The following is a 27,606-nucleotide window of genomic DNA, read 5'->3' as shown; positions in this document are numbered from 1 at the left end:
TGACCATAAAAATGCAATCGATCTAGGGGCCCACAGACCTCGTCACGGAAGCCTAGAAAGTATTTACTGCTTTGATCAATACTTAATTCACAGCGGAAACTTCTTCCCTTGTAGAGTCATTCCTCTTTACTTGCCACTTTCAATCTCATACATGTGTAAAATCTTTTCTTGTGCTTATATAAATTCTTTGTATTGTTACGCACTTTTTGTGTCAAACCTCGCTGATATTTTTCTCCATGGGAATGAGTGGAAGGTCCTCCTCCTCCTCCTCCTCCTCCTCCTTGTCTATGCGGTTTTTAATTACAGCTTTTATTGTTTTTAGCTTATCCCCTCAAACCATTTGTAACGCCGCCCGGCAAAAGTGTACCCCTTCTTCCTGCGGTCATATCCGCAATATAAGCTACCCTTTTCGACTAAAGGGTGATCCGCGCCACTGCGGCAACTCAGGATACACTCTGTCTTGTGAGAACAACAAAACCATACTAAACATACCTTCATCTGGCGATTACTACGTACAGGCAATCAACTACCATAACAAAACAATCCGAGTTGTCGATCCGGGCCTTGACAAGAGCAATTGCTCCTCCCTTCCTCTTCATTCTTCCGCTCCTTCTTATTGGTATTACCAAATTTCAGTTAGGAGGGTTTATTTCCAAGTTATGACAACAGGTGTGAATTGTACACCTGTGAATTGTCCAATAGATTTAACATTTTTAAAGTGTCCGCGTCCATTGAATTCATCTCTTTACGTGGACGCTGCTCCATGTTTTCCTGTTGAATCTGCTTCTACTTCATCTTCGTCGATGTCGTCATCCCAACCAAAATCGTATGGCTATGTCAAGATTGGACATTTAGAGGTAGGGGAGATGAAGGACGGTTGCAGCATAGAGCGAATGACTTACGCCTCCTGGTTCGACGTCTACAACGCTTCTTATAAATCCGTACACAATTCTCTGGTATATGGAATTGAGTATGAATGTGAGCTTGTAAATAGCGGAGGCCATTCCATCGTTGGTGAGTAGTGAATCTCAATTTTTCCTTTTACTTCATTATCATCTCTTGGAGGAAATTCATTTCTATAAAATACATAAAATAAAAAATAAAATTTCAGGTCCATCTTTGTCTCTCTTTGGCCATCTCCAACTAAAAAAGTTAAAATATCTCTGCTCAGAATAGCTCCACAAAATGTTACTTAAGTATAAATGTTAGTTCAAACTTATATATTATCTCCAACAGAAGTAGTCCTCAATAATTTATTAATTTTAAGTTTATACTTTAAATTTATTGGTCAATCTAAGTAAACTACTGTGAGATGTTTTCGAATATAATGGTTGAATTTGAATCAATTATTGCATCTAAGGACTTTGGGCCTAGTTTGGTGTTGCCTTTTTTCTTTTTTATTTTTTTATTTTTTTATTTCTTTTTTATTTTTTTATTTTATTTTTTTTATTTTTTTATTTTTTTTATTTTACTAAAAACCTGCTTCATTTTAAAGTTCAGCAGAAAAAAATGTTTAATAAAAATAAAATATGATGCTTATTTTAAAACCAATAACCTCCAGACAGTAGCTTTTAAAAGCATCATGTATGTTGCTTTTAAAAGATGCGTTAATAAAAAAATGAAGTTGAGTGTTTAAAATATTTTTTTTAATTCCGATAATAAGCTCATTAATTTTAAATAATAACATTATTTATCTTTCTAAACATTGTTTTTTATATTCATAATACTTTTGAAAATACAATTTATTAAACATTCAACTGTTTTATTTTACACCTAATTTTTTTCGATCTCTATCGGCGCTGATCAACGGGTGTGAGCCCAAGTATTTTACATTTTCCCCTCTTTACCACTGCAGATTTTTTTGGACGTCTATGGGAGCTGATTCAAGGTAAGAGATCTATATATGGGAGCTTATCTGACATTTAATTTATCCTCTATTTCGAGAGTTCTTATATTCCTTTTGAATTGGTTTGACCTTGACTGCTTTATTTTACAGCTAATTTTTTTTTATCTCTATCGGTGCTGATCAACGAGTGTGAGCCCAAGTATTTTACATTTTCCCCTCTTTGCCACTGCAGGTTTTTTTGGACATCTATGGGAGCTGATTCAAGGTAAGAGATCTATATATGGGAGCTTATCTGACATTTAATTTATCCTCTATTTCGAGAGTTCTCATATTCCTTTTGAATTGGTTTGACCTTGGCTTACACCCCTTCATCAAGAGTAGCTACTTCCTAAAGAAACGTGTCTTTTCAATTTGAATTGATATCCAAATATTCAAACATGTTGTGCAGTTTAAGAGCATTTTTAAAAGAAGCGTCTATTCTAAAATGTGACATCCCGTCCCGAAACTATCAAAACGTACATGTGAAATGACTACCTTGCCCCTAGTTCGTTTTCGTTATGTTTATTGGTTGTTTTGTGTTGTGTTGGCAGGTGTTGGGCCACACACACACACTCTCACTTTCACTGTCTCTCTGTCCCTTTCCCTGTCTCTCTCCCGAGTTCCCTTTCCTCCCATTTCTTCCCTTTCTCTTCGAACACGTACGGACACACACACAAACATACTAACCACCCACAGATCGAGGGAACCAAGGACACATTCGAGCTCGTGGGGCTGAGAGGAGTGCAGTCGTACCATTTTCAGGTGAGAACTCCGTCGATTTCACGTCGATTTCAAGAGGTCCGACTTGGAGTACTATTCATGCAACCGTATTTTATAACGTTTTAGGGATTTTGAAGCTCGTAGGTAGCTTAGTGGGGTCCCAAGGAGTCTCGGAGTAGCTCGTTTGACGGAAGTGGACGTCGGGATCGCCGTGTTCGAAGTTGGCCGGATTTGGAGTTTGGTGACAGGTGAGATTCCATAATTTTTAGCCCTTAAAAGTGGTATACTTATGTTCTCCTAGTTCTAGGCGTCATTTTGGTACAAAAATCGTGAAAAATGGATGAAAAACGAGAGAGAAATCGAAGTTAGAAGTTTTCGCGATTTTCCGGCGCCGGCGACGGCACCGGAGGTTTGCCGGAGAAGGAGACGGAATATTCCGTCAAATCTGACGGAATATTCCTGACGCCGTTAACGGAATCCGTTAGAACTAACGGAATATTCCTTACGGCGTCAGTTGACGCCGTCAGCGTGCCAGGCACGTGCCTGCGCGTGGCCGGCACGTGGGGGCGCGTGCGGCGGTGGAAAATTTTTCTAAAAATATGGGTGTGATCCTGAGGTTGTGTAGAGCACGTTGGTATATTCATTTGTCCAATTTGAGCAATGTATGAGAAGTTATTACGAAAGATAGGTTATGTGCTTTAAAATTAACGTTGTTGTAGTTGTTTCGCATATAGGTGATACATATCCCGAGGACGAGCGTGGTCACTCGAGACAGGGGGGCTACGACCCTTCCACTTACCAGTGAGTGGGCTTTTGATATTCCGTATATACCTATATACATTTATTTTCCCAAAAATTGTTTAAAAAGGGTTAATTGTTTTATGCCATGCACCATATTATCATTGTTTATGCATCATTGCATGCATTAGTAGTGGCATACATATACATATGCATATTTGGTGCTGTGGACGCACAGGTAAGTGCCAGGTAAGTGGTATTCATGTTTATATTCAGTAGTGGTTTGAGATGCTTAGAGAGCTCATAACCTGCACCCCCGGTGTTAGTGCTCCCGCCCAGAGTAGAGCATAGTCCTTCACGTGATGTTCACCTCCCGCACCACACGCTCAGCTTGGATCCAAGTTAGGTGCACAGTCCTGTCGTACAGACCACATTAGGTGGTTCCGACTCGTAGGTGACCCGCGATTATTCGCACAACCTTCACGTGATCGTAGCACTAGAGCGTATATATATGTTACACCCAGGCCTGTCGTACAGACCACTTTAGGTGGTTCCGACTCGTGGGCAGGTTCAGTTATTGAGTTTGAGATTTGAGCTCTATATGCAGCCGTACAGGTCACGTTAGGTGACTCCGGCTGCCAGATTATATGTTATTGTTATGGTTTATACCTGAGCACTTGCATTTCATTGTGAGGCTTTGACATGGCATATTCTTGAGCATGATTGGCATATCTATATGTACGTATATATGTTTATTTTCTGGGAAGTATACAGGTTTTACGGCGAGGGGTTAGAATGTATTTTACTAAATGGTTTTTGAAAAGCTTTGTTTTTGCCCACTCACGCTTTTGTTTTGCGCCCCTCCAGGTTCTAGTTGCTTAGCAGGTTCGGTGGTTTCCCAGAGGGCTTTCCCGGCATTTCTGACAGATACTCACCAGCGTAGGGTCACCTTCGGGTGTACTATTATCGAATCATTTTCTTTGGACTGCTGTAGACTTAATGCTCTGAACTTAGCGTCTCACTTACGCTAGTACTTGTTTTATCACCATATGTATGCTAGTTTTTAAATTATTCGTACTATTTATATTACTTTTATTAGCTTCCGCACGTGCACTTGGTTACGTCACCTCCGTGTGACGGCCAGTACGCCCTGATCTCGGTCGGGGTGTGTCAAAAATGTCAAAGTATTTTAACAAAAAAAATAAAATAGTGTTCAAGTGTTTGAGAATTTTTTATATAAAGCTGTTTTATTTATGTTAAATGATTACAAATGGTTTAATATTATCTCCAACTAAAGGGGTTAAACATAGTCCTTTAATAATTATTAGTTTTAAGCTTATACTTTAAATTTATTGGTTAATTTAAGTTAACTACTGGACATTGGATTTGAATCAATTACTGGAACTAAGGAGTTGGGTATCATAAAACGCTACGAGGGGGCTACATTTGGCCAATCTGTCATTTTTTAGCGTGTGGACCATTGGAGATGGCGAAATATGTTAGACATAGAAATAACAAGTTTGAGAAAGTGATCATTTACCACAGTGGTGAAAAGGGGTTGTGCTCTTGCATGATGACATAGATTCAAACCTTATTAATGACTAATCTAACATACTAATGCTATTACTCGACTAAAAATAAATAAAAAAATTCAAGTTTGAAATTTTAATTTAAAATCAACGGGTGTGGCCCCAAGTATTTTACATTTTCCCCTCTTTGCCACTGCAGGTATTTTTCAAGGTCTATGGGAGGGGATTCAAGGTAAGAGATCTATATATGGGAGCTTATATGACATTTAATTTATCCTCTATTTCGAGAGTTCTTGTATTCCTTTTGAATTGGTTTGACCCTTGGCTTACACCCCTTCATCAAGAGGTGCTACTTCCTAAAGAACATGTCTTTTCAATTTGAATTGATATCCAAATATTCAAACATGTTGTGTAGTTTAAAGCATCTCTAAAAGAACCATCAAATCCAAAACATTAAAGCATTTTAACCCAAAAAAAAAAAATTCAAGTGTTTGAGAAATTTTATATAAAATTGTTGTATCTATTTTATTAAGAGAAGAGAGCTTCTCAACTTTGTGTCCTCTTTTCTTCCAATTTTGCCCTTACTTTTGAATGCACAATGTTGACATGAGGAGGGCAAAATAGTAATTTTATACCTTTTGATAAAATGACAATCATATCTCTATTTTTCCTATTTTACCTTTTTTCTTAAGAAAATGACAATTACTTATTTTTTTTCAATTTTACTCTCACTTTTGATCCACAATATTTGCATAAGAAGGACAAAACAATAATTACGTAATATTAAAAAAAATATGCACTTATTAAGAGAAATTGTTCACACACAAATAATAGTATAGAAAAAATATGCCTTTATTAAGAAAATTTGTTCACACAAATATAATAGTATAGAAAAAAAAAATATTCACTTATTAAGAAAAATTGTTCACACACAATGTGTGCCATCAGCTAGTTTATGTTAAATGATTACAAATGGTATAATATTAAATTTTTTATTTTATTTTTATATATAATCTCTCCTACTTTCACTCTCTCTCCTCTCGCTCTTTTTCTCCGCCTCTATTCCTCCCTCATCTCAACTTCACTGGATCTTCGAGAGCAACCCCGTCGTCAGCGGTCGCATGGCCACCGTCAACATCTCCACCCACACCTTCAAGGCCGGCGCCCAGGAACTTGCACGCTTTGAACTACACCAAGTTCCTCAACCTCGCCGTCAAAAGCCCCTCCTCCTCATCTGCGCTTCAAATCAAAGCTTCCCTTTGCTGATAAGATTGATTTGCTTTCCAATTCACTGCTCATGCTCTTCAGATACGGGTTCTCCCTTGTCAGGATGGACAAATTTGTTGAGGTATAAAAGTAAATAAATAAATGGTTTGTTTGTTGGGTTTTAACTTACAGGGTTTTGTTGTTGAATTTGGTAAATTTCTTTGTGTGGTGCAGATAAGATTGTTTGGCATCTTATTGATTTATTGGGTTTAATTTGGTGAAGTCCTTGCCTATCAATCCTGCTACTGAAGAAATCATGGTCCTTTTCTCACCCTAAGCATTTCTGCCAATTAAATTAATTTCTGGGTTGTTTCTAAATTTAATTACTGTTTAATCATCGCATTTGATCGTGTGTAGGATGAGGAGAGGGATAATCGTTGGTGCAGTGGTGGTGGTCGGTGTTGAGCGGTAGTGGGAGTGGGAGGGACGGCGGCGGTCCTAGTGGTCTGATGCGGGGAGTTGGAAAGAGATCCTTCCAGTTTGTTATAGGGACAAGGACTCACTTTGTAAAACTAACGAGGGTGTTATTGGAATTTTGAATGTTTCATTAAACAATCACTGTTGCCGTATGTTTTAAAAAAAGGCTAGATTTTCAAAGCTATGTTTCGCTGCTTCAGCTTTTCGGTGTTTTTTTTTTTTTTTCACCCTCAATTTGAAAATGAGTAATGTTGGAAATTAAATTTGTAATTAAATGATGTGTCATCAATATGAATAAATATATTTATTAACGTTTAAGTAATAAATTAATTATCAATTTTTATATTATTTAATTTTTTAAATTTTGTTTTCAAATTTAGTCTTCTTAACATTATTCTTTAAAAAATGCTGATTTTAGTGGATTTTTTCCATAACTGTTTTTTTTTTTATTATTATTATTATTTAAATTAAATTTCAAGGCCTATATAAATGGGCCGAAAACCTCATATAAACGATTGGACCCCAAGTGTAGATTTACATAACATTGTCTAGAGCTATTGTAATCCAAATCACACACACACACACATATATACATATTAGACCACCACAGTCGCGTCCGTTTGTGTACTTGTTTTTGTTAGGATGTACAGAATTTTTTACAAGTAATGTTATTGAGATATTGACTGACGATATCATGTGGATGATCTCTAACATACTTCTTTTCTTTTTTGTATGTAGTTTACTTTGTAGAATACTTTGGTTCTGGAAATTATTCTGCTGGTAAGGAATCTATCCCTATCCTTTCTTTAATTACACTATATTTTTGTTACACCTTACAAGAGTGGTATTTAATCAATCACATAAACATGTACTTAACAAATAATATAGGGCATTCTCTATGTATATGAAAAACTGCAACAAATTTCAATGTTAATCCAGGTGTGCGTAGGAGCGATATGTTCGTAACTACCTCTAGGGTATATGTATGATGGTTTATCAGAAAATTTTCAACGATGGCTTATCAGAAATTGGAAACCAAAATAGCTCCCTTAATTGATTAGGGGCTATATCTATGATGGCTTATCAGAAATTTTTATCTATACTTATGCTTTGCACTTTGAAAACTAGCTAGTTATTTCTCTTTCATTTTGTTAATATATCTTGTTTTATTCTTGGGTATTTAATGTTCTTCGCAATATTCACTTTACAAAGTTCAAGCTCTAGTCAAATTTGATTTACTCATCCTTCTGTTCTAAACGCAGGTTATCTATTGTTCGTACTCTTTTGTTTTGGTAAGAGCTTTGCTAATATCTATGATATCCAATATTGAGCACATAGTTTGATCCAACGCAACAAGTTAATTTCTTTTCTCAAGATGTTTTTTGTGATTTACTCCAATGTTCAGGACTACTTTTCGGGGTAAAATTTCTATTTGGGGCACCATTTGTGACTGCGTTTTTGATCTATACATGGAAAAGAAGACATTTGTCAATGTACAACTCCATAGAAGAATTTTTGCATGGTGAAAAGACTTTAGTGCCAATAAGGTACTCGTACTCGAACATCAAGAAGATGTCTAACAAATTTAAAGAAAAACTTGGTGAAGGAGGGTATGGATCAGTTTTTAAAGCAAGGTTACGGAGTGGACGTTTTGGGGCAATTAAGCTGTTGGATAAGCCCAAAGGCAATGGACAAGATTTCATCAGCGAGGTAAATACTGTTGGGAGGATTCACCATGTTAATGTGGTTCAGCTTGTTGGTTATTGTGTTGAAGGAACAAAGCGTGCTTTGGTATATGACTTCATGCTCAACGGATCTCTTGATAAATACATTTATTGCAAAGAAGGAAGTATCCCATTAAGTTGCAAGACAACGTACGAGATTGCACTTGGAGTGGCCCGAGGGATCAAATATCTACATGACGGTTGTGACGTGCAAATTTTACATTTTGACATCAAGCCTCACAATATTCTTCTTGATGAGAATTTCGTACCAAAGATTTCTGACTTTGGGCTGGCAAAATTATACCCGGTAGATAATAGTATTGTGTCTCTAACAGCAGCAAGGGGTACAATGGGATACATGGCTCCGGAGCTATTCTACAAGAATATTGGCGGTGTTTCATTTAAAGCCGATGTTTATAGTTTTGGAATGTTGTTGATGGAAATGGCAAGCCGAAGGAAGAATTTGAATGCATTGGCAGAGCATTCAAGCCAACTTTACTTCCCATCATGGGTTTACAATCAATATAATGAAGGAAAGGACTTCGAGGTGGGAGAAGTTGTAGAGGAGGAAAAACCATTAATAAGAAAAATGATTATAACCGCCTTGTGGTGCATACAATTGAAGCCAAGCGATCGACCTTCAATGAAGGAAGTCCTGCAGATGCTCGAGGGAGATGTTGAATTACTTCAAATGCCTCCGGAGCCTCTTCTATATCCACAAGAGATGCCTTTAGGTGCTCCTAATGATAATCTGAATCCAGCATATTCCAAGGTGGAGTTAACATCTTCTTTGACGGGTAGGTGAAGACACGCAACTAGCATGGACTCTGTCAGTTTGAATCTCAATGCAATGTTTCTGGTTTTGTAATAGTACTGTGTGCATGTACATTGAATGTTAAAACTCCCTTTCAGTGATGTTAAATATGTTGTTTAGTACAACATATTTTCATGATTCCAGGGATAAATAACATATTTCATGAAGGACATGGTGTATGATTCATGAAGACGATATTTTCTAATTTTTGTTCCAAGAAATTATTAGTTGTGATGATTGTTCGCTCGTGCTGGTAATTCTGGTTCTCATGGGCTCATGCCGGCTGCTCTTACGTATCTCCGGTTGTTATTTGTGGAGGGAGGGACCTCCCTAGTCAATATCGAAAACTTTTTTTTTCTTGTGAGTACAACTATATATTTACACTAAAGGGGAGGGGGTTCGACTAAGCCATATAATGGACAATCTAATTTGGTATTAAATTTGCCATCTACGAGATTCGAACTTAATGTCTCTCATTTATAAGTGAAGAGGAATATCACCATATGTAGTACTGAGCGGCAATATTTGAAACCTTTTAGTTTGCCAAGTCATTTCTTGGTTAGAAGTTTTTTAAGAAAGTTGAGGTCCCACCCCAAAACCAATTGGCAATATAAGAGTTGTCTAATTACTTATAAGCGTATGAGAGTAGTTTAATTACTTATAAGCACATGTAAGGTCCTTTCTTTCTCCGACGTGGAATTCACTTTCAAAAAAATTTATGTCTGACAATCCCTCCTTTTCTATTTGAAATGCTGCCTGCTCTGTACTGTGCAACCAGTTTATAGCTTTGGTGGAGGACTCAGCCTCCTCATTATAATTTCCTAAGATTCTTGAACGTAATGTCTATCACTTGCTGGAGCATCATTGTAATTGTAAGCCAAATGGAAGATTTGTTGATCACATCCTTGGTGAAGATATTCAATTCCTTTGGCAAATGGCTAGATCTTGCAGCTTATCCCAACCAAGAAATTTGTTGTTATTGTCTGCTGATGAAATGAAATCATGCAGTGATCTAATGAACCGCAGCTCGTCTAAATCCATCAACGCAGAAGCCAACCAAGGGAAGCATGGTTGATATGACCCATTGTTCCCCCTTTATTTATGAACTCTTCTCGATCTCCCCTTCCAATTGTATAATATAATATGGTTTTCCGTCTCGTATTTCGGTCACAAGCGAGATAATTAATCTCAATTCGAACTTAGCGATTAATATAGTGATATTTGTTGTTACATGATCAGGATTTTCAGCTTGGAGAGACAGTAAGAAGTTTGCCACACTGCCATAACATGTTTCACCTGCCTTGTATAGATAAGTGGCTCCTCAGGCATGCCTCATGCCCTCTCTGCATAAGGGATTTGTGAATATGATGATCTTCTTGTGGATTACCAAATGAGTAAAAAGTTCATTTATTGATTATACAAATTTTTATCCTTTCATTTGTATTGGTATTAACCAGACTGCTCCAGTAGCTGCACGTTGGTTCATTGGAACTGATTATTTTGGTTTTGGCACAATCTGAAATTTAATGTGGTCGTATGTGACACTAATAACACACTATTTTTGAAACCGAAAACCAAAATAATTCACACTATTTCTAGAACTTCAGCGAAGTAATCCTCACTATTTTTGAAATTGAATCAAAATAATCATTGGGAACTACAACAAAATAACCCCCACTATTTCTGCAATTGAACCCAAATAACCCACATTATTTCTACAACATCAAAATAACTCACATTATTTCTTAAACTGAACCTGAATAACCTATACTATTTCTGGAATGCAACAAAATAAATACTATTTCTGAAACTACAGCAAAATAACAAATATTATTTCTAAAACTAAATTACATAACCCACATTATTTTTAAAACTATAGTAAAATTACCCACACTATTTTTAAAACAAAACCAAAATAACCACAATATTTGTGGAATTACAACAAAATTATCCACAATATTTCTGAAAACTGAACCAAAATAACTACACTATTTCTAGAATGGAACAAAAATAAATATTATTGTGACATCCCACATCGCCCAGGGGAATGATCCTTATATGTATATTCCCATCCCTATCCAGCACGAAGCTTTTTGGGAGCTCACTGGCTTCGGGTTCCATGGGAACTCCGAAGTTAAGCGAGTAACGCACGAGAGCACTCCCATGATGGGTGACCCACTGGGAAGTTCTCATGTGAGTTCCCAGAAACAAAACCGTGAGGGTGTGCTGGGGGCCCAAAGCGAACAATATCATGCTACGGTGGAGTCGGGCCCAGGAAGTGGTCCCACCCGGGTCGGGATGTGACAATTTGGTATCAGAGCCTAACCCTGGTCGTGGTGTGCTGACGAGGATGTCGGGCCCCTAAAGGGGTGGATTATGACATCCCACATCACCCAGGAGAGTGATCCTTATATGTATATTCCCATCCCTACCTAGCACGAGGCCTTTTGGGAGCTCACTGATTTCAGGTTCCATGGCAACTCCGAAGTTAAGCGAGTAGCGCGCGAGAGCACTCTCATGATAGGTGACCTACTGGGAAGTTCTCGTCTGAGTTCCTAGAAACAAAACAGTGAGGGTGTGCTGGGGGCCCAAAGCGAACAATATCGTGGTGGAGTTGGGCCTGGGAAGTGGTCCCGCCCAAGCAGGGATGTGACATTATTTTCGGAATAACAGCAAATTAAACACACTATTTATGAAACAATAGCAAAGTAATACACACTATTTATGAGACAACAAAATAACCCATACTATTTCAGAAATAGAACCAAAATAACCCATATTATTTCTGCAACATCAAAATAACTCACACTATTTTTGAAACTGAACCTGAATAACCTACACTATTTCTGGAATGCAACAAAATAAACACTATTTCTAAAACTACAACAAAATAACAAACATTATTTCTAAAACTAAATTACAATAACCCACACTATTTTTAAAACTACAATAAAATTACCCACACTATTTATGAAACAAAACCAAAATATTTATGGAATTACAACAAAATTAACCACAATATTTCTAAAAAATGAACCAAAATAACTACACTATTTCTAGAATGGAACAAAAATAAATATTATTTTCGGAATAATGGCAAAATAAACACACTATTTATGAAACAATAACAAAATAATACACACTATTTATGAAACAACAGAATAACTCACACTATTTATGAAATAGAACCAAAATAACCCACATTATTTATGCAACATCAAAATAACTCACACTATTTTTGAAACTGAACCTGAATAACCTATACTATTTTTGGAATGCAACAAAATAAACACTATTTCTGAAACTACAGCAAAATAACAAACATTTTATATACTAAAACTTAGTTAAGTTTTAGCACTGTTCAACAATAGGAAAATGACGGATTTTCCCTTCATTAGCTATCCATTCTAAGCTTTTTATTATGAGTTGCACAGTTAAATTACTAATATGCCGCTCTTGTACACGTGTTGCTCATTGTGTAAGGGAAGAGGGTTGGAAAAGTAGGGCTCTTTCATTTGCTCCCAGAACGGATTTTCTAGCTCTCCTCCCTCCCCACTTCCTCCACGACAACAACGCCTCCAGCCCTTCTCCTCACACTGTGACAACTTCCTTGCTAATTCGAGTTGCTCGACCACCATCAACGCCTCCTCAACACGTTTTTCTGAATTGCTTTACATCAGCCTTCACCATTGGCATATACCTCGCAACCTCATCATCATGGACTCAAGGTATAGATTTGACGCTGACTATCTACAGCTTTTCATATGGGTTTTTTGAATTACAGGAAATTTGGTCTTCCTAAGATTTAATTGTTGTTAATTTTACGGTTTAATTGTTTTCCAATTAAATGGTAAATTAGTTGTATATATATTAAAAAAAAATATATAAAAAAAAATCTTAATCTATCGCTCTTGAACTCGCCTCAGCCACAAATTCGGCGTTGACCGTTATTTCTCCTCCTTGGCTTCTATTTCCGTCTCTGACCCATTCAGCTTCAATTGAGCTTGAGTAAGCATTCCACACTTGCCTTCTGCTACGTCCAAGGAATTTGCATTTTCATTGCTTGATGTAGGAGACACACCATTTTTTTCCTCTGACTTTGTTTCTTCTGAAATTTAATGGTTCTGATTTCAATCCTCTTGCAAAAGATTGAGAAACAGAAAGTTGGAGGACTGGATGATCAAGTATTAACCCATTTTAAAAGAAAAGGTAAACCACGAAAATCCCAAAGTGATATCCCATGACCTACAACTATTTTCTTATCGATCAAATCATTATTGGAAGCCTACTCGGAGTCTCCATCTCTTGGAAGGTAATTCTTTAGTTGTAATTAATTTTTGTGAATTATTTGATATGGGCTTTGTTTATTTGTGGAGTTAGATACTTATTTATTGAAATTTTTTCTTTATTGTTTATTTTAGGAATTGATTGATAGGTTTGGTTTCTGGATTCTCTTTCTTTGTTGAATTTTTGATGTGGGTTTTGTTTATTGATTGCAGAGTTATATTAATTTGTGTTTGATTGGAAGGGTTGCAGAGATTTGATTCAAATTGGTTGATTTGGGTAAGAAAGAAACCTAAATCTTTTCTTTCGGTTTTAAGAGCTAAATGGATATGCTCTATTTGAAATAAGCGTTTAGATTTACAAAATTTTCTTAACATGCATGCTTCAATGGTAGAATAGAATGGACAGAACATGTACAATGGCTAGCTTTTAGATCTTCATTTTTGGTGAAATAGTTATTTTCTTATATATCTTAATGGTAGAAGAGAAAGTATATATCTCATTGGTTGTAACGGTAGAAGAGAACGGACATATACCATCGGCTATAATTTATATACGCAAGATTTTCTTGTCATCCTTTTGAATGTTTTGCAAGAGAATGAATATATAGCAGAATGGATAGTTGTAGTGGAGGGTCAACTTTAATAATTGTTAATCCCATTGGCTATATTATCGGGTAGAAACACTATCAAATTGTACATGCAGAGTCTGTTGCTGTAGGAGGAGGTTGGAAAGGTATTCCTTAGCAAAATTGTTTGTATAATTGGGCATATATATATGAACCTTTTTTGAATATAGCCTTTTGTCGAATGAGCTTTCCAATTTATGATGGCTGCCTTTAGAGTTAGATTGGTTAGTTAGCTATTCTCAGAGCTATGACAGCAATATGTATCGGTTGAGTGGAATTCTGCTCTTCTTGAACATTTCATGCTTTATGGTCTTTGTACTTTGGTTGATAACTCTTCACAACTTTTGTTCTTCTCTTTAGTTTTCTTCAAAGATAGTGTCCGCGTTAGTGTAATTAGAGTTAATCATCTGATACCAACAAGCTTTAATCATCTGATACCACGTCAGTTTTCTTGAAAAAGGAAGTTTTTATATCCAGAATGACTCACAATTTACTATGAACTAAATGAGTCTTTCTTTATACAGGTCAACATGATTGAACATATTAGCATACTTGCAGTCATTGCATACATGGAATACAAGGAGGTTTGCAATTGAGCTTTGGTTTTAGTGACTTCTAAAATTTGGTCATGACTAACCCCTTTTTTTTTAACTCTACTTAAATGCTTTTCGGGGAACCTGACATTTGTGTTGTTTCTTCTCTCAACTCTTCGCTTTTAGTTGTCTAACTGTTGGAGTATGGATCTTGATTGAATTGATTGTTTTAATCTAAACTATTGGTAGTGATCTTTTATTTAATTTATCGTATTATTGAAAGAATCGCTTAGTACAATCAGGTTTAAAAAAAAAAAAAACTTAATATCATTTTTGTTTTTGGATTGTTTAGTGTTGAGTATTAGTTGTTGATTCCGCTGTGCATTGTGATCAAATCGTTGATCACATTATCCGTTACAGTTTGTTTATTGGGAATATGGATCTTGATTGAATTGATTGTTTTAATCTAAACCATTTGATACAATTTCCAATCCTGCAGCAACACGAGCATAAATCTCTAGTTATTTCTAAAATTAAATTACAATAACTCACACTATTTTTAAAACTACAGTAAAATTACCCGCACTATTTATGAAACAAAACCAAAATAACCACAATATTTGTGGAATTACAACAAAATTACCCACAATATTTTTGAAAACTAAACCAAAATAACTACACTATTCCTAGAATGGAACAAAAATAAACATTATTTATGGAATGACAGCAAAATAAACACACTATTTATGAAACAATAGCAAAATAATACATACTATTTATGAAACAACAAAATAACCCACACTATTTCTGAAACATAACCACAATAACACACTATTTCTAGAATTATAGCAAAATAACACACACTATTTCTAAAACTGAACTAAAATAACCTACACTATTTCTGGAATCACAGCAAAATAAACCGTACTTTTTCTGAAACTACAACAAAATTACCCACACTATATCTCAAACATAACCAAAATAACACATAATATTTTTGAAACTACAGCAAAATAATACACTATTTCTGAAATTGAACAAAAATAATCTACATTATTTCTGAAAGAAAGCAAAATTATCCACACTAGTTCAAAAAATTGAATCAAAATAACTCACACCATATTAAAATAAAAAATAAGCATTATTCCTAGAAGTACAATATTATAATCCACTCTCCACTCACATGTATTTCTACTTCTTCCTTCAATTCTCATGATTTCACCATTAAAATAATATAAAATAATATTAATAGGTTTTTAAAACAAATAATATTCATGTGTTATAATTGGTGATTCTATTGGTTGTAGCGGCAACTTGGTACATGTGGTAGTAAAACTGGGGTCTTGCCGCCATAAGGTGAAAGTGATAGGGAAGAGGAAGAATGACAATCAGGACTCAGAGGTGCAGATTGAGTTTAGATACGAAAGACTACAGGATTTTTGTTATAAATGTGGAATAATTGGGGCATTCCAATACGGAGTGTTCTATTGAAGCCTTGAAGGGAGGAATGGCAGGGTATGGAGAATGGACCAAGGCTGTTCCAATTCGGGATTTCATTGATCTTCCAAGACCACTGGCTATTAATTGGGGAGGACGAAGGCATGCAGGGGCAACAAGGGTAGGCTTCAGGTCCTCGAGTCAGCAACGAATGGAGGATTCCTCAGGGGGGGAACAAGTACTAATAGTGAAAAAAATGAAGGAGAACCTGCCCCAAAAGTACTACATTTGGGTAAAGGTAAGGAAAAAAAAGTGGCATAGAGTACATAGAAGGGAGGAAGGTTTGAGCCTCAACCTGGCCTAATGGGTGATGGAAGGCAATGGGCCTATGAGACAACATCGATTCGTGATGGGCTTTGCACAAGTGGAATCAAGAAATGAATATATGAGAATCTCATCCCCTGTCACGATAGAAGAGATTCAGGAAGAGGAACTCAGTCAACCTGAAGGTACAGTAACAATGCATAATCTTTTACCTCAAACCGTTCAGCTCCAACAAAGTATGGAAAACAATGGAGAAGCGGGTGTCCAAGCTCTTCAGGTAAAGGGTATTGGCGGTAACAACAAACGGGAGTTGGATGGAATGGGTAAGGAGGTGGGCCAGTTATCCAGGAAAAAAATGTAAAACGGAGGAGGATTCAGTAAAGGTAAAGGAAAGGAAAGAAAGGGCAGTAGACCGATTGAGGAAAATGATTACGAAGGAAAGGTGTCTGATGATGGAAAGGGCGATCTATGCAGAAGAAGAGTTGCAGTAAGTTTCGATCAAGTATCAGGATATGTGGGATTACATGGAGGAGATATATGAGAAAGAGAAAAATGATCTAATGGCCAAGAAAGCGGGATCTTCTTCCCGAGGTAGTGACGGTAGGCCTTCAACAACCGCACGATCGTCATGATACACCTCTTCTGGAATTGTCGTGGTCTTAGGTCGGACACACTAGTTCGAGCTCTACATGGGCTAATCAGGAAACATAGACCTTTTATGACCTTTCTCTCATAAAGAAAAATGAAAGATCATAGAATAGTAAGGGTGGGGCGAAGAATGGGGTATTGCAATGGGTTTGATGTTGCTCCGGTTGGAAGGTCAGGTGGTCTTATTCTTTGGTGGGATGACTCGGTCCAAGTGAATATGAGGGATTCCTCAAAACACTTCATTGATGCGACCTATTGCATTGTGCAATTGCAATGTGAGTTATGATTCACCGGGGTGTACGGAACATCTTACAGGTCTGAGAAGGCTGATTTTTGGAAGGGAATGATACAGAACTTTAGTCCGGATAATACCCCGTGGATATGTGGTGGGGATTTTAATGAATTCTTATGGGATCATGAGAAATCGGGGGGCGTCGAAGTGAGATACAATCAGACAAGATATCTGGAAGAGTTTATGAGCAAGTTGGAGATATCGGACTTGGGTTTTAATGGCCCTAAATTCACTTGGTGGGGGAAACGAAATAGGCAGCTAGTGGAGGCACGATTAGACAGAGGGCTTGTGAATAAAAGTTGGCAGGTACTTTGGCCTAATTGTTTGGTTTCTATTGGCATGACATTCGGTTCTGACCATAACCATGTTCTTGTGCATTGTGATCCGAAGGTAGAAAAAAGGAAAAAGATATTCCGTTTTGAGGCATACTGGGCGAATGAGGCAGATTGTAAGGAGATTGTGAAATAGGTACAGGTGCAAGCTTAGGAAGGAAATTCAGTGGAGCGATGGAACAAAAAATTCTGTGATTGCCGTGGTCAACTTGTCAGGTGGAGTAGAAGGAAATTCAGCCAGAGAAGATGGCAAGTTCAGGAGATGATGAGCCAATTGGGTCGGCTTCAAATGGAGTGGAGAATTAATTCTCAAGAAATAGAAGATTTATAAAAAGTTGTTGATAACTTGTGGAGTCAGGAGGAATGTATCTGGCAGCAAAAATCAAGGGCCTAGTGGTTAAAGGAAAGGGATGCCAATACAAAGTTCTATCTTCAACCTACCCTCCAAAGAAGGAGAAATAAGGTGGTATCTCGAAAACATGGTAACGGGGAGTGGGTGGACAATCAAGGTCAGGTTCGAAGGTTGTTTGATGAGCACTTTGTGGATCGCTTCTCTTCTTCGGGACAAAGGGACTGGAGAGGCATCCTTGACTGCGTCATCCCTAAGGTATTTGAGGAGATGAATGCCACATTATCGGCTCCAGTTTCTACGGACGAGATAAAACATGCTGCTTTGAAAATGGGTGATCTTAAAGCCTCGGGCCCAGTCGGTTTCCAAGGAATTTTTTATCAGTCATAATGGGACATTATTATTGCATATGTTAATAAAATGATTGAAGATTTGATGGTTGGGTCTTTACAACCTTTGCGAATCAATGGTACTCACTTGGCCTTAATTCCAAAAGTTTTAAACTCGGAGTTTGTCTAATTTTCGCCCCATCAATCTCTGCAATTATTCTTACAAAAATCTATCCAAGGTCCTGGCTAATCGATTAAAGCGGTTACTGCTGGAGCTGATTTCTCCAACCCAAAATGCTTTTGTGGAAGGAAGACAAATTCAAGATAACATTGACATTGCACATGAGCTATTCCACTTCCTTAAAACAAGAAAGACGAAATGCAAGCTGGAGTTGGGAATTAAACTGGATATGCATAAAGCTTATGATAGGGTGGAATGGGACTTCTTAATGGCGGTAATGGAGAAGATGGGCTTTGGCAGTTGTTGGAGAAACGTGATCCTGGGTTGTATTTCCACCGTGAGTTTTGCCATTCTCCTAAATGGTCAACCTGGTCCTCGGTTCACACTTTCTCGTGGGCTTTGCCATGGGGATCCCCTGTCCTCATATCTATTTATGTTGGTCAGTGAGGTGCTCTCCCTCCTTATTCAACAGGCGAGTGATAGAAAGCAGATTGAAGGGGTGAAAATGGGTCTTGCCGGTCCTATAATCTCTCATATATTTTTTGCTGATGACACACTAGTTTTCCTTAAGGCGGATGAGAAAAATTACAGGAATTTATATCAAGTAATCGATGAGTACTGCTCGACCTCGGGCCAACAAGTCAATAAGTCAAAATCTAGTGTTTACTTTGGGGTAAATGTGCCGGAGTCTCTCTCAATCCAGCTAACTGCCACTCTTGGTATGGAAAGAGTTGGGGATTCGAGATTGTACTTGGGTGTTCCAGCTATTTGGGGTAAATCTAAGAAGAACGGCCTTGCTTACATCAAAGGCCGGCTTTTAGGAAAGATTCAAGGTTGGAAGCGTACTACTCTCTCTCATGCAGGGCGTGAAGTCCTTATCAAGGCGGTGGTGCAAGCAATTCCGACGTGCCCTATGAATCTATTCAAATTTCCTACGACTCTTTGCAATGAATTAGATGCTATGATATCAAAATTTTGGTGGGGTAAAAAAGAAGGTGATAACCGTATTCATTGGGTCTCTAGGGAACTGTTGGGTCGGTCGAAACAAGATGGTGGGCTTGGCTTGTGGTGCTTTGTGAAGTTCAATGACGCCCTTTTGGCGAAGCAATGTTGAAAGTTGTTATCGGAACCAAATTCCTTGTGGGCGACGGTGCTTAAAGCCTGATACTTCCCTAATTGCTCTTTCCTCGATCCAAATCGGGGTGGAAGAGCATCTTGGGCTTGGTCAAGTCTCCTTGTTGGAAGAGATATTATTCTTGGGGGTGCAGACTGGCAGATTATGAATGACAAAAAGGTTCGAGTATGGGTGGACAGATGGCTTCCATCAATCCCCTCAGGAAGATCTTCTCCCTTGGGCACAGTGCAAGTATCTAGGAATTTGAGGGTCAACTCCCTGATATGCAATGAGAATGGGGCTTGGGACATTGATTTCTTGAAACCTTTTATGGCGGAGGAGGAGATAAAAGCGATTCTTGAGACTCATACGGGTGACTCGACCTTAATGGATAGATTCGTGTGGCCTTCCGGAAAAAAGGAAACATACTCGGCAAAATCTGGTTATCATTGGGCTTTGACCAGAACCTGACTTCACAGGAACGTCAATCCTCATAGGTCTGCTATGATCCCAAAACAGTTATGGAAGTGTATGTGGAATCTAGAGGTACCACCAAAAATAAGGGTTTTCAAGTAGAAGTCCCTTCATGTGGCAGTGGCAACGATGGCTAACTTATTTTTTCGGCGATCTTCTCAATCCCCCATTTGCCTTCTTTGTAACTTGGCAGATGAGTCTACAGAACATCTATTTCTTCAATGCCCGTGGGTGGAGGTGCTGTGGTACGGGGGAAGTATGACTTGAGGTGTAGGTAGGGATGGGATAACTTCTTGGGCGAACTGGTTGAGTGGTATTTATGCTGACAGGGGTGAAAGGATCAAATTGCTATCAAATATTGCTGTCACTTGTTGGCATATATGGAAGCCACGATGCAATTTTATTTTCAAGCAACAACCAATTTACCTGGGGCGGGTTATCGCCGCTATTCATCATTCGGTGGGTATGTCCAAGGATGCCAATTGAGTTCCGAGTATAAGGCCTCTGGTCAACGACCTTTAAGTTGCCTAATTTCATTTTATTTTTCTCTGCAATTAATTTTCTTCAACTGGGACCCATATAAAGACTTTAATTGAGAAGTGAAAATCCACGTGTAAACAAGTCCAACTAGCATCTCCATTCCATTCCTCTCGCTATCACATGCATGTACAAACATGCTGACGACACTCAGCACTCATTACACCACATCCACATGCAGGCATAGACACAACCAAACAAATATTTAGTGGGAGTGTTCCCTGACAAATTTTTCAACCAAACAAATATCGGAATTGGCTCACAGAATGCGGTGTCCGTTAGGGGTAAAGGCTGGAAAAAAAAAATTATTTCGTTTTAGACTTTTAATTCAGCTTATGTGTGTTTAATATTTGTGAATCTAATATAAATTAGTTTTGTTCTTATGATTAAATATGAAGTTTTTTTAATTAAATAATAGTATAGGATGGTTTTTTTGTTAAATTAAACTTAATCCAATCCTTTTCATAAAGCTTCTTTTTATTTTTTATGTTTTAGGCCAACTAAAAAAATTAGTGTTGGACCAACACATAGCTGTTGTTGTATGTGACAATATAGTGGATTCTATGAATTATTGAAGAAAAAATATTTATTGGGTTGAAGTAAAATTTTCATTTGATTTACCAAGTTTTGTGCTTTCCCTACTAATATCAATTTTCGAAAATAATATGTCATGCTTTGTTGGGCCATTTCCCAGAAAACCGTCTCCGTGTTCCCAGAATCAGCATCTGGGGTATCCTTCCCTATTTGCAGTTTCTCCTTTTTCCCAAATTCAGTATTTGGGACATTCTTCCTCTCTGTATCTTTAGGAGAAAACTGATATGTTCTATGCTACACAGAAAAGGATGTTGCCTAATGCTTACCGGTTGTTCACAGGTACATTTCTTTTATACCTTTAGTTGACTAATTTTTGCTTAATTTCAGTCCTGTATTTCACTTATGAGAGAGGAAAGTGTAATGTAGAAAGTTAGTTTGAGGAACTGAATAAATATCAATAGTTTATAGGTTAGCCTTGCAAAATGTTAACTGAGTTTATTACACCTCTGCCTTGCCTCTCGCCTCTTCTCTCGCTGTTGATCACCCCTTCTCACAACTTCATCTAAAATGTTCTGCATGTATAAGATTTGTGTTCATGGAGGTCATTTCAAAGGGATCTCAAGCTGGGCTGCAGAGATTTGATTCAAATTTATGGATTTGGGTAAGAAACTAAGAACCTCTAATCTTTTCTTTTGGTTTTAAGAGCTGAAATTGACATGCCTGTGCTTCTCCTTGTGAGATATAAGAGATTGAGAAAATTTTTGTTTACTGTTCTGGGGTGGGAGGGTACTGTCAGATACTACAACAACAACAACAACAACAACAAAGCATTTTCCCACTAAGTTACAACAGATTGAGGAATTTTAATCAATTTGACAAATTAAAATTTGAGAGTTGGCAATCTACACCAAAAATTGGTAACTAAATTGGCTAATAGGTTTTCAATTCCATGGTATTATTTTCTCTGATGATAGTTTTTTGCGTATGAATTATTAGCGTAGTCAGGCACTACAATAAGCTCATTCCTATGACTGAACTATAGAATATAGATACAGAGCTGGGTGGCAGATAGGATGAATTGAAGAGAGGGACGATTTCTTATCCTATAAGAATATGGTCTTTCTTTTAGTTAATGTATGGTGGTTGTGTTTGATTTGGGTCTAACATGAGTAAGTTCATTCTCTTAAATTCATGTGGTAGAGGCTTCCTGGATTGGTAAGATGGTTTTACCAAGTCATCATTCTTAGAGCAACTCCAGCGTTGGAGCCCTCTCCCCAAGCTATGCACTATTCAATTCACCTAATGAACAGTAACTGCCCTTAATGACTTCTCATATTTCAAATAAGTAAATATGTCTAAACCTCATTCAGATATCGAGAATTGTGAGATATTAGGTTCGGCACTAGAAGTAATTACACAAATAATTGCTTTTCAGCACAAATTGGTATTCACCTTTCTTTGGCAGCACAAATTGCATCTATGCAACACCAACACAGTTGAAATATAGAAAAACGCTCTTAACCGCTTGAGTTACAACAAGTTCAATCTTTTAATTGACTAAAACAACAAATGGCAGGCAGGGTATAGAATTTGCATTCCCACAAGTTTGGGGGTAAAATTGGAGGAAGAGTGGGTCAAAGAAGGGTAATGAGAATGAAGAGAAGAAGAGCAGCAATGAAAGAATACTTAACAGCAGCAACAAGTATAGCCAATGCGATGAACAGAAGCTGCCACAGCACCTGCACACTCGCCCACGTCAGCAGCCCCGTCAATCCGACGGCCAAGATGTTGTTAAGATCTGGGTCCAGTAGCAGATCACCCCATCTGATGTTTTCGAACGAAGGCCGTTGATTCTTCCCCAAATGGTCGTCTCCGCCACCACTGTCGGATCTGATAAACCACGTGTGTCTTCCGCGCCTTCTGTTGCTGAAGAACAATCCAAGTACATTGAGGATATGGTTCCTGCGCAAACATAATCCTATCAGGAGTCCTATCAGCAGTTCCGTTCTTGTTCTGTTTTGAATTGTAACCATGCTATTACTTGTATATTGTCCTACACGGATTCCTCTTGTACTACTATAAATATTAATGATCAGTTGGCTCGCTCCATTATTGAGTTGAGATTATAAACATTGTTCCACTATCTTTCATGATCCAATTCCTTCTTTGCCTTTCTCTTCTTCCCTCTCCTCGGAATTGGAATCCTGCTTCAACCCATTGCCGTCGTCGGCAAATACCACAAATCTTTTGGGTGTTTTTGGGGTTTTGAGGGGGGAATAAGAAGAGAAGTTGAGATGGGTCTGTAGTGATGGAAATGGAATAGATGGAAGTCTTGGGATTGGTGGAGGTGTGAGAGCAATGAGCCCTAACATGATTTCCTGCAAATCCAATTTTTCCAGGAAAATTGAGAAAGCGAGAGAGGATCTTTATCGATTTCCTCACAATATTTTTCAATTTTTGTGGGTTGGGTTTTGGGTTGTATGTGAATTGGATTGAAGCCTTTTGGACTCGGTTAATTAGTAGTAGTGATTGCGGACTTTGGACTCGGTTGCAAGGGCTTTAGGCCTTCACTAACATTTGTTGGAGCAACTCCACCCCTTCCTTAATTAACTGGGCAACAACCCATTTTTCCCCCTAGCCCCCCAAAAACCCACCCCACCCAATCAGCTGGGCTTCGGTGGAGGCCAGCAGCATGCCCAACACAAAATAGACTGACCCAATTACCCGGCTCATGTGATGCCATGCCGACATCAGGGTGATGTCAACCTTATGCCCCTCAATAATTTATAAGTTTTAAGTTTATACTTTAAATTTATTGATTAACTTAATTAAACTACGTTTGATTGTTTACAAATTTAGCTGTTGAATTTGAATTAATTATTGCAACTGATAAGTAGGACCCCGAAAAAGGGGCTAAGAAAGGGCTACATTTGGCCAGCCTTACGCCCCTTAGCCAAATAATTGTTTGGTGGCTTCATGGAATTATAGCTTAGTCATCAATTAGAGATGAGTTTTTTGACAGATCAGCGCAAGGGACCACAAGCATGACTTTCCTTGAGAAGGTAGGCTGCCCTACATAAGTAGGGACATTCAAAACTATTGTAATACACGCAAATATCAGTACACCATAGTGAATGTAACCTAGTCGTAAGTGAATCTTTTATGTTTATTATCCTATAATCCATCTGACCCGCTTCAATTGCCTTTGTTCACATAGGTTCTTGTTGTAACCATTTTCTAGCATGAATAACCACAGCTAAAAGTATTGTTTTCACTTTGTAAGATTTTCTTTTTGTTGTTTAACAACTTTGTCACGTTACTTTGTAATTAATGATTTATATATGAAAGCATCCTAAAACTTAAGGAGTTCTTACTGTAAAATTTAAAAGCTCAAGATATTTTGTGAAAAAAATAATAAACGTGAAGGGTTATGTGAAATATGATAAATTTTAAGCGGGTGTCCATGTGATTAACTATAATGACAAATTAGTGGAGAATTTCTTCAATTACACCGATTTTGGATTTAACACATGGGGTTTCGTGGAAACAGCTTGAAACATCAAGGGGTATTATTGTAAACCTAACGGAATTTCACTTCAACACAAAAAACATCAAGGGTTACTAGCGTAAACAACAAAAAATTGTGAGGTATGATTAGGGTTAAACTATCACAACCTGCCACTTTACGTTATGGAGATCAAGGCCAGTGTAACATCCCACATCCCACATCCCACATCCCACATCCCCTAGGGGAGTGATCCTTAAATGTATATTCCCAACCCTACCTAGCACGAGGCCTTTTGGGAGCTCACTGGCTTTGGGTTTCATAGAAACTCCAAAGTTAAGCGAGAAGAGGGCTAGAGCAATCCCATGATGGGTGACCCACTACGAAGTTGCTCGTGAGTTCCCAAAAACAAAACCGTGAGGGAATGGTAAGCCCAAAGCGGACAATATCGTGCTACGGTGGTGGAGCGAGCCCAGGAAGTGATTCGTCCCGGGCCGGGATGTGACAATTGGTATCATAGCCTAACCCTGACCGCGTGTGTGCCGACGAGGACGTCGGGCCCCTAAGGGGGGTGGATTGTAACATCCCACATCGCCAAGGGGAGTGATCCTTAAATGTATATTCTCATCCCTACCTAGCACGAGGCTTTTTGGGAGCTCACTAGCTTCGGGTTCCGTAGAAATTTCGAAGTTAAGCGAGAAGGGGGGGCTAGAGCAATCCCATGATGGGCGACCCACTGCGAAGTTGCTCGTGAGTTCCCAAAAACAAAACCGTGAGGGAATGGTAAGCCCAAAGTGGACAATATTGTGCTACGATGGTGGAGGGGCCCGGGAAGTGATTCGCCGCGGGCCGGGATGTGACAACCAGCCTTGGCCAAGGGTGGGGAGTGCGACGGCCTAATTTTGGGGCCTAAAAAATTTATGTTGCTTGTTAAGTTACTTATAAATTGTTTTAAAAAAAAAATAAATAAATAAATTAAAAAAAAAAAAAAAAACAGCCCCCATGATGGGTGACCCACTGGGAAGTTGCTCGTGAGTTCCCAAAAACAAAACCGTGAGGGAATGGTAAGCCCAAAGCGGACAATATCGTGCTACTGTGGTGGAGCGGGCCCGGGAAGTGATCCGCCCCGGGCCGGGATGTGATAACCAGCCTTGGCCAAGGGTGGGGAGTGCGACGGCCTAATTTTGGGGCCTAAAAAATTTATGTTGCTTGTTAAGTTACTTATAAATTGTTTTAAAAAAAAAAAAATGTTAAAAGGGCCCTAATACACGTTAACAAACAATTAAGTCCAACAACTAAATGAAAAACAATTGTTTTCTTTTGACTAGACCTGTTATTTGTGTTGTGTTTTTTGTGTTCGTAACGTTTTCATGTCATACCTGATATCCTTACAGCTCGTGTTGTGTAACACTCATTAAAGTAAATGGGTAATATGACCCTACCCGAAATTGACCCATTAATATTATTAGATGACATGACCCAACTCGTTACCCGTTAAAGAAAATATATTTTAAATCAATAGATAATGAAAATGAAAAACATAATTTGACCCAAAAAAATAGAAAACATAATACTAAATTAGTATATATATATACATTCCACATTCTCACATAAACATTACTTCAAAACATAAAAGAAAAATATGTGTCTTTCAAGTGTTATATACTTCAAAATAAGAGCCTAATGAAAAAACATTAGTACATTACTATAAAATACCAAATGTTCAAGGGTATGCAAAATGAAGGGAGTTGCGTTTCAAGGGTGAAGAACCTTGTACGTTTATATATGCTTTCACATTTTTTAGACTTGTACATTAATGATTATGAATTTTATTTATTTTGAACTCCCTTAAAAATACTATTCATGAGGGTTTGTATGGTTTTAAAAATTCAAACGACGATGTATCCATTCTCAAAGTGTAGAGGATGCGATCACGAGCCTTTGCATATTTTTTTCACATTTTTCACACTTGTAAATTAATTATTATAATTTTTTTTTTAAGGAACTATTATTAGCACTCATAAATCTCATTCTATACTTCTCACAAAATGTATTTTTCTTTTTAATTATAGAAAGTTTGGAGTGCCAAATGAGATTTTTGGAATGTTAATAACAGTTCCCTTTTTTTTTTTTAATGTGTTTGGTATTTTTAAATTACTTGATACTTTTATTTTTAATGTCTTATATAATTTTTTAATCTCACTGTTTGCCTATAGTATACTATAAAAATAAATAAATAAATAAAACTCAAAATTTTTAAATTTATATAGAACAACAATACAATAATATATATTACTATGACTATTATATTTTATAGTAAGTTTTTTTTAGTAGTTTAGAAAATTAAAATCATCAGATTAAAAAAAAATAAAATAAAATCATCAAAATAATTTTTTTCTTAACGTGTCGAAACAGGTTAATTACCCGTGTGTCACCTTTATGTAAACCTGTAAAGGACTTGTTATTAACGGATTCTTATCATGTGATCCGATAACGACTCAATTAGTTTTCGTGTTAACCCGAAATTCATTATTTTCGTGTCGTTTACTTGTTGTGTTAACGAATCGTTTAAGAAATTATCGGGTCTACTTTTGACGCAACGCAAGAACAAAATCAAATTAGAAAAAAATCAGAAAACACCAACGTTGGTGCACTCCCTTCGACATTTGGCGCACCATTTTGTTGCTAAGAAATACTTTCCCTTGTGTTGTTTTCCTCTTCCTCTCTCTCATTTAAAGCTACAAGCACCATATATTAGAACACTTTTAACGTTTAATTTTTACCCAAATTAGTTTTATGAGGGCTTTCATTATTTTGTGACTCACCAAATACACAAGATGAAACCACTTCTTCTTAACTGAGGAGTTCCGATGGTTTTTATTGAATTTTCTTGATTTTCTTTGGCTTTCGGGTAGAGGGAGAAGGGGACTGAGAGGGCGAGAGAAGGATAGAGAATAAGGAAGGAAGGGGTATGCCGGTGGAGAAAAAGTTCGCATCCATTAGGTGTGAGAC

General features: G+C 37.5%; 2 protein-coding genes and 1 long non-coding RNA gene across 19 annotated transcripts; 2 read left to right on the top strand and 1 right to left on the bottom strand.

Annotated features, from left to right (window-relative positions):
* The first annotated feature begins 112 nt into the window (after positions 1 to 112).
* On the top strand, positions 113 to 9,314 carry LOC137747993 (rust resistance kinase Lr10). 13 transcript variants are annotated; one of them, XR_015954993.1, is made up of 10 exons: positions 118 to 1,014; positions 1,856 to 1,888; positions 2,079 to 2,111; positions 2,437 to 2,647; positions 2,750 to 2,853; positions 3,340 to 3,406; positions 4,211 to 4,282; positions 5,072 to 6,220; positions 6,313 to 6,397; positions 6,496 to 6,754. XR_015954993.1 is itself a non-coding variant. In XM_088683023.1 (6 exons), the coding sequence occupies exons 1-6, from the start codon at positions 237 to 239 to the stop codon at positions 7,461 to 7,463; spliced, it is 1,119 nt and encodes a 372-aa protein (XP_088539149.1). In that variant the 5' UTR covers positions 113 to 236; the 3' UTR covers positions 7,464 to 7,811. The 13 variants fall into 13 exon arrangements, 5 of the variants coding, with proteins under 5 accessions (XP_088539149.1, XP_088539160.1, XP_088539154.1 ...); XR_015954992.1 differs by having other exon boundaries at positions 2,743 to 2,853; XR_015954991.1 differs by having other exon boundaries at positions 119 to 1,014; positions 2,732 to 2,853.
* Positions 9,315 to 12,683: 3,369 nt separating this feature from the next.
* Positions 12,684 to 23,219, top strand: LOC137746588 (uncharacterized). 5 transcript variants are annotated; one of them, XR_015955012.1, is made up of 7 exons: positions 12,755 to 12,821; positions 13,020 to 13,405; positions 13,593 to 13,656; positions 14,530 to 21,428; positions 21,675 to 21,750; positions 22,290 to 22,398; positions 22,666 to 23,219. It is a non-coding gene; the product is annotated as an uncharacterized LOC137746588 (long non-coding RNA). The 5 variants fall into 5 exon arrangements; XR_015955014.1 differs by lacking the exon at positions 22,290 to 22,398 and having other exon boundaries at positions 12,684 to 12,821; positions 13,097 to 13,405; XR_015955009.1 differs by lacking the exon at positions 22,290 to 22,398.
* LOC148698399 (uncharacterized) lies at positions 22,518 to 25,572 on the bottom strand. Its single transcript, XM_088683039.1, has 2 exons — positions 23,241 to 25,572; positions 22,518 to 22,967 (listed from the first exon to the last, which is right to left on the bottom strand). Exons 1-2 carry the CDS (start codon positions 23,459 to 23,461, stop codon positions 22,724 to 22,726), a joined length of 465 nt encoding a protein of 154 aa, XP_088539165.1. The 5' UTR covers positions 23,462 to 25,572; the 3' UTR covers positions 22,518 to 22,723.
* Positions 25,573 to 27,606: the final 2,034 nt, after the last annotated feature.

The sequence above is a fragment of the Pyrus communis genome, chromosome 2, assembly GCF_041283825.1.
Source record: "Pyrus communis isolate YQ-2024b chromosome 2, ASM4128382v1, whole genome shotgun sequence".
NCBI classification, from domain to species: Eukaryota; Viridiplantae; Streptophyta; class Magnoliopsida; order Rosales; family Rosaceae; genus Pyrus; species Pyrus communis.
This window is presented reverse-complemented; position numbering and strand designations above follow the sequence as displayed.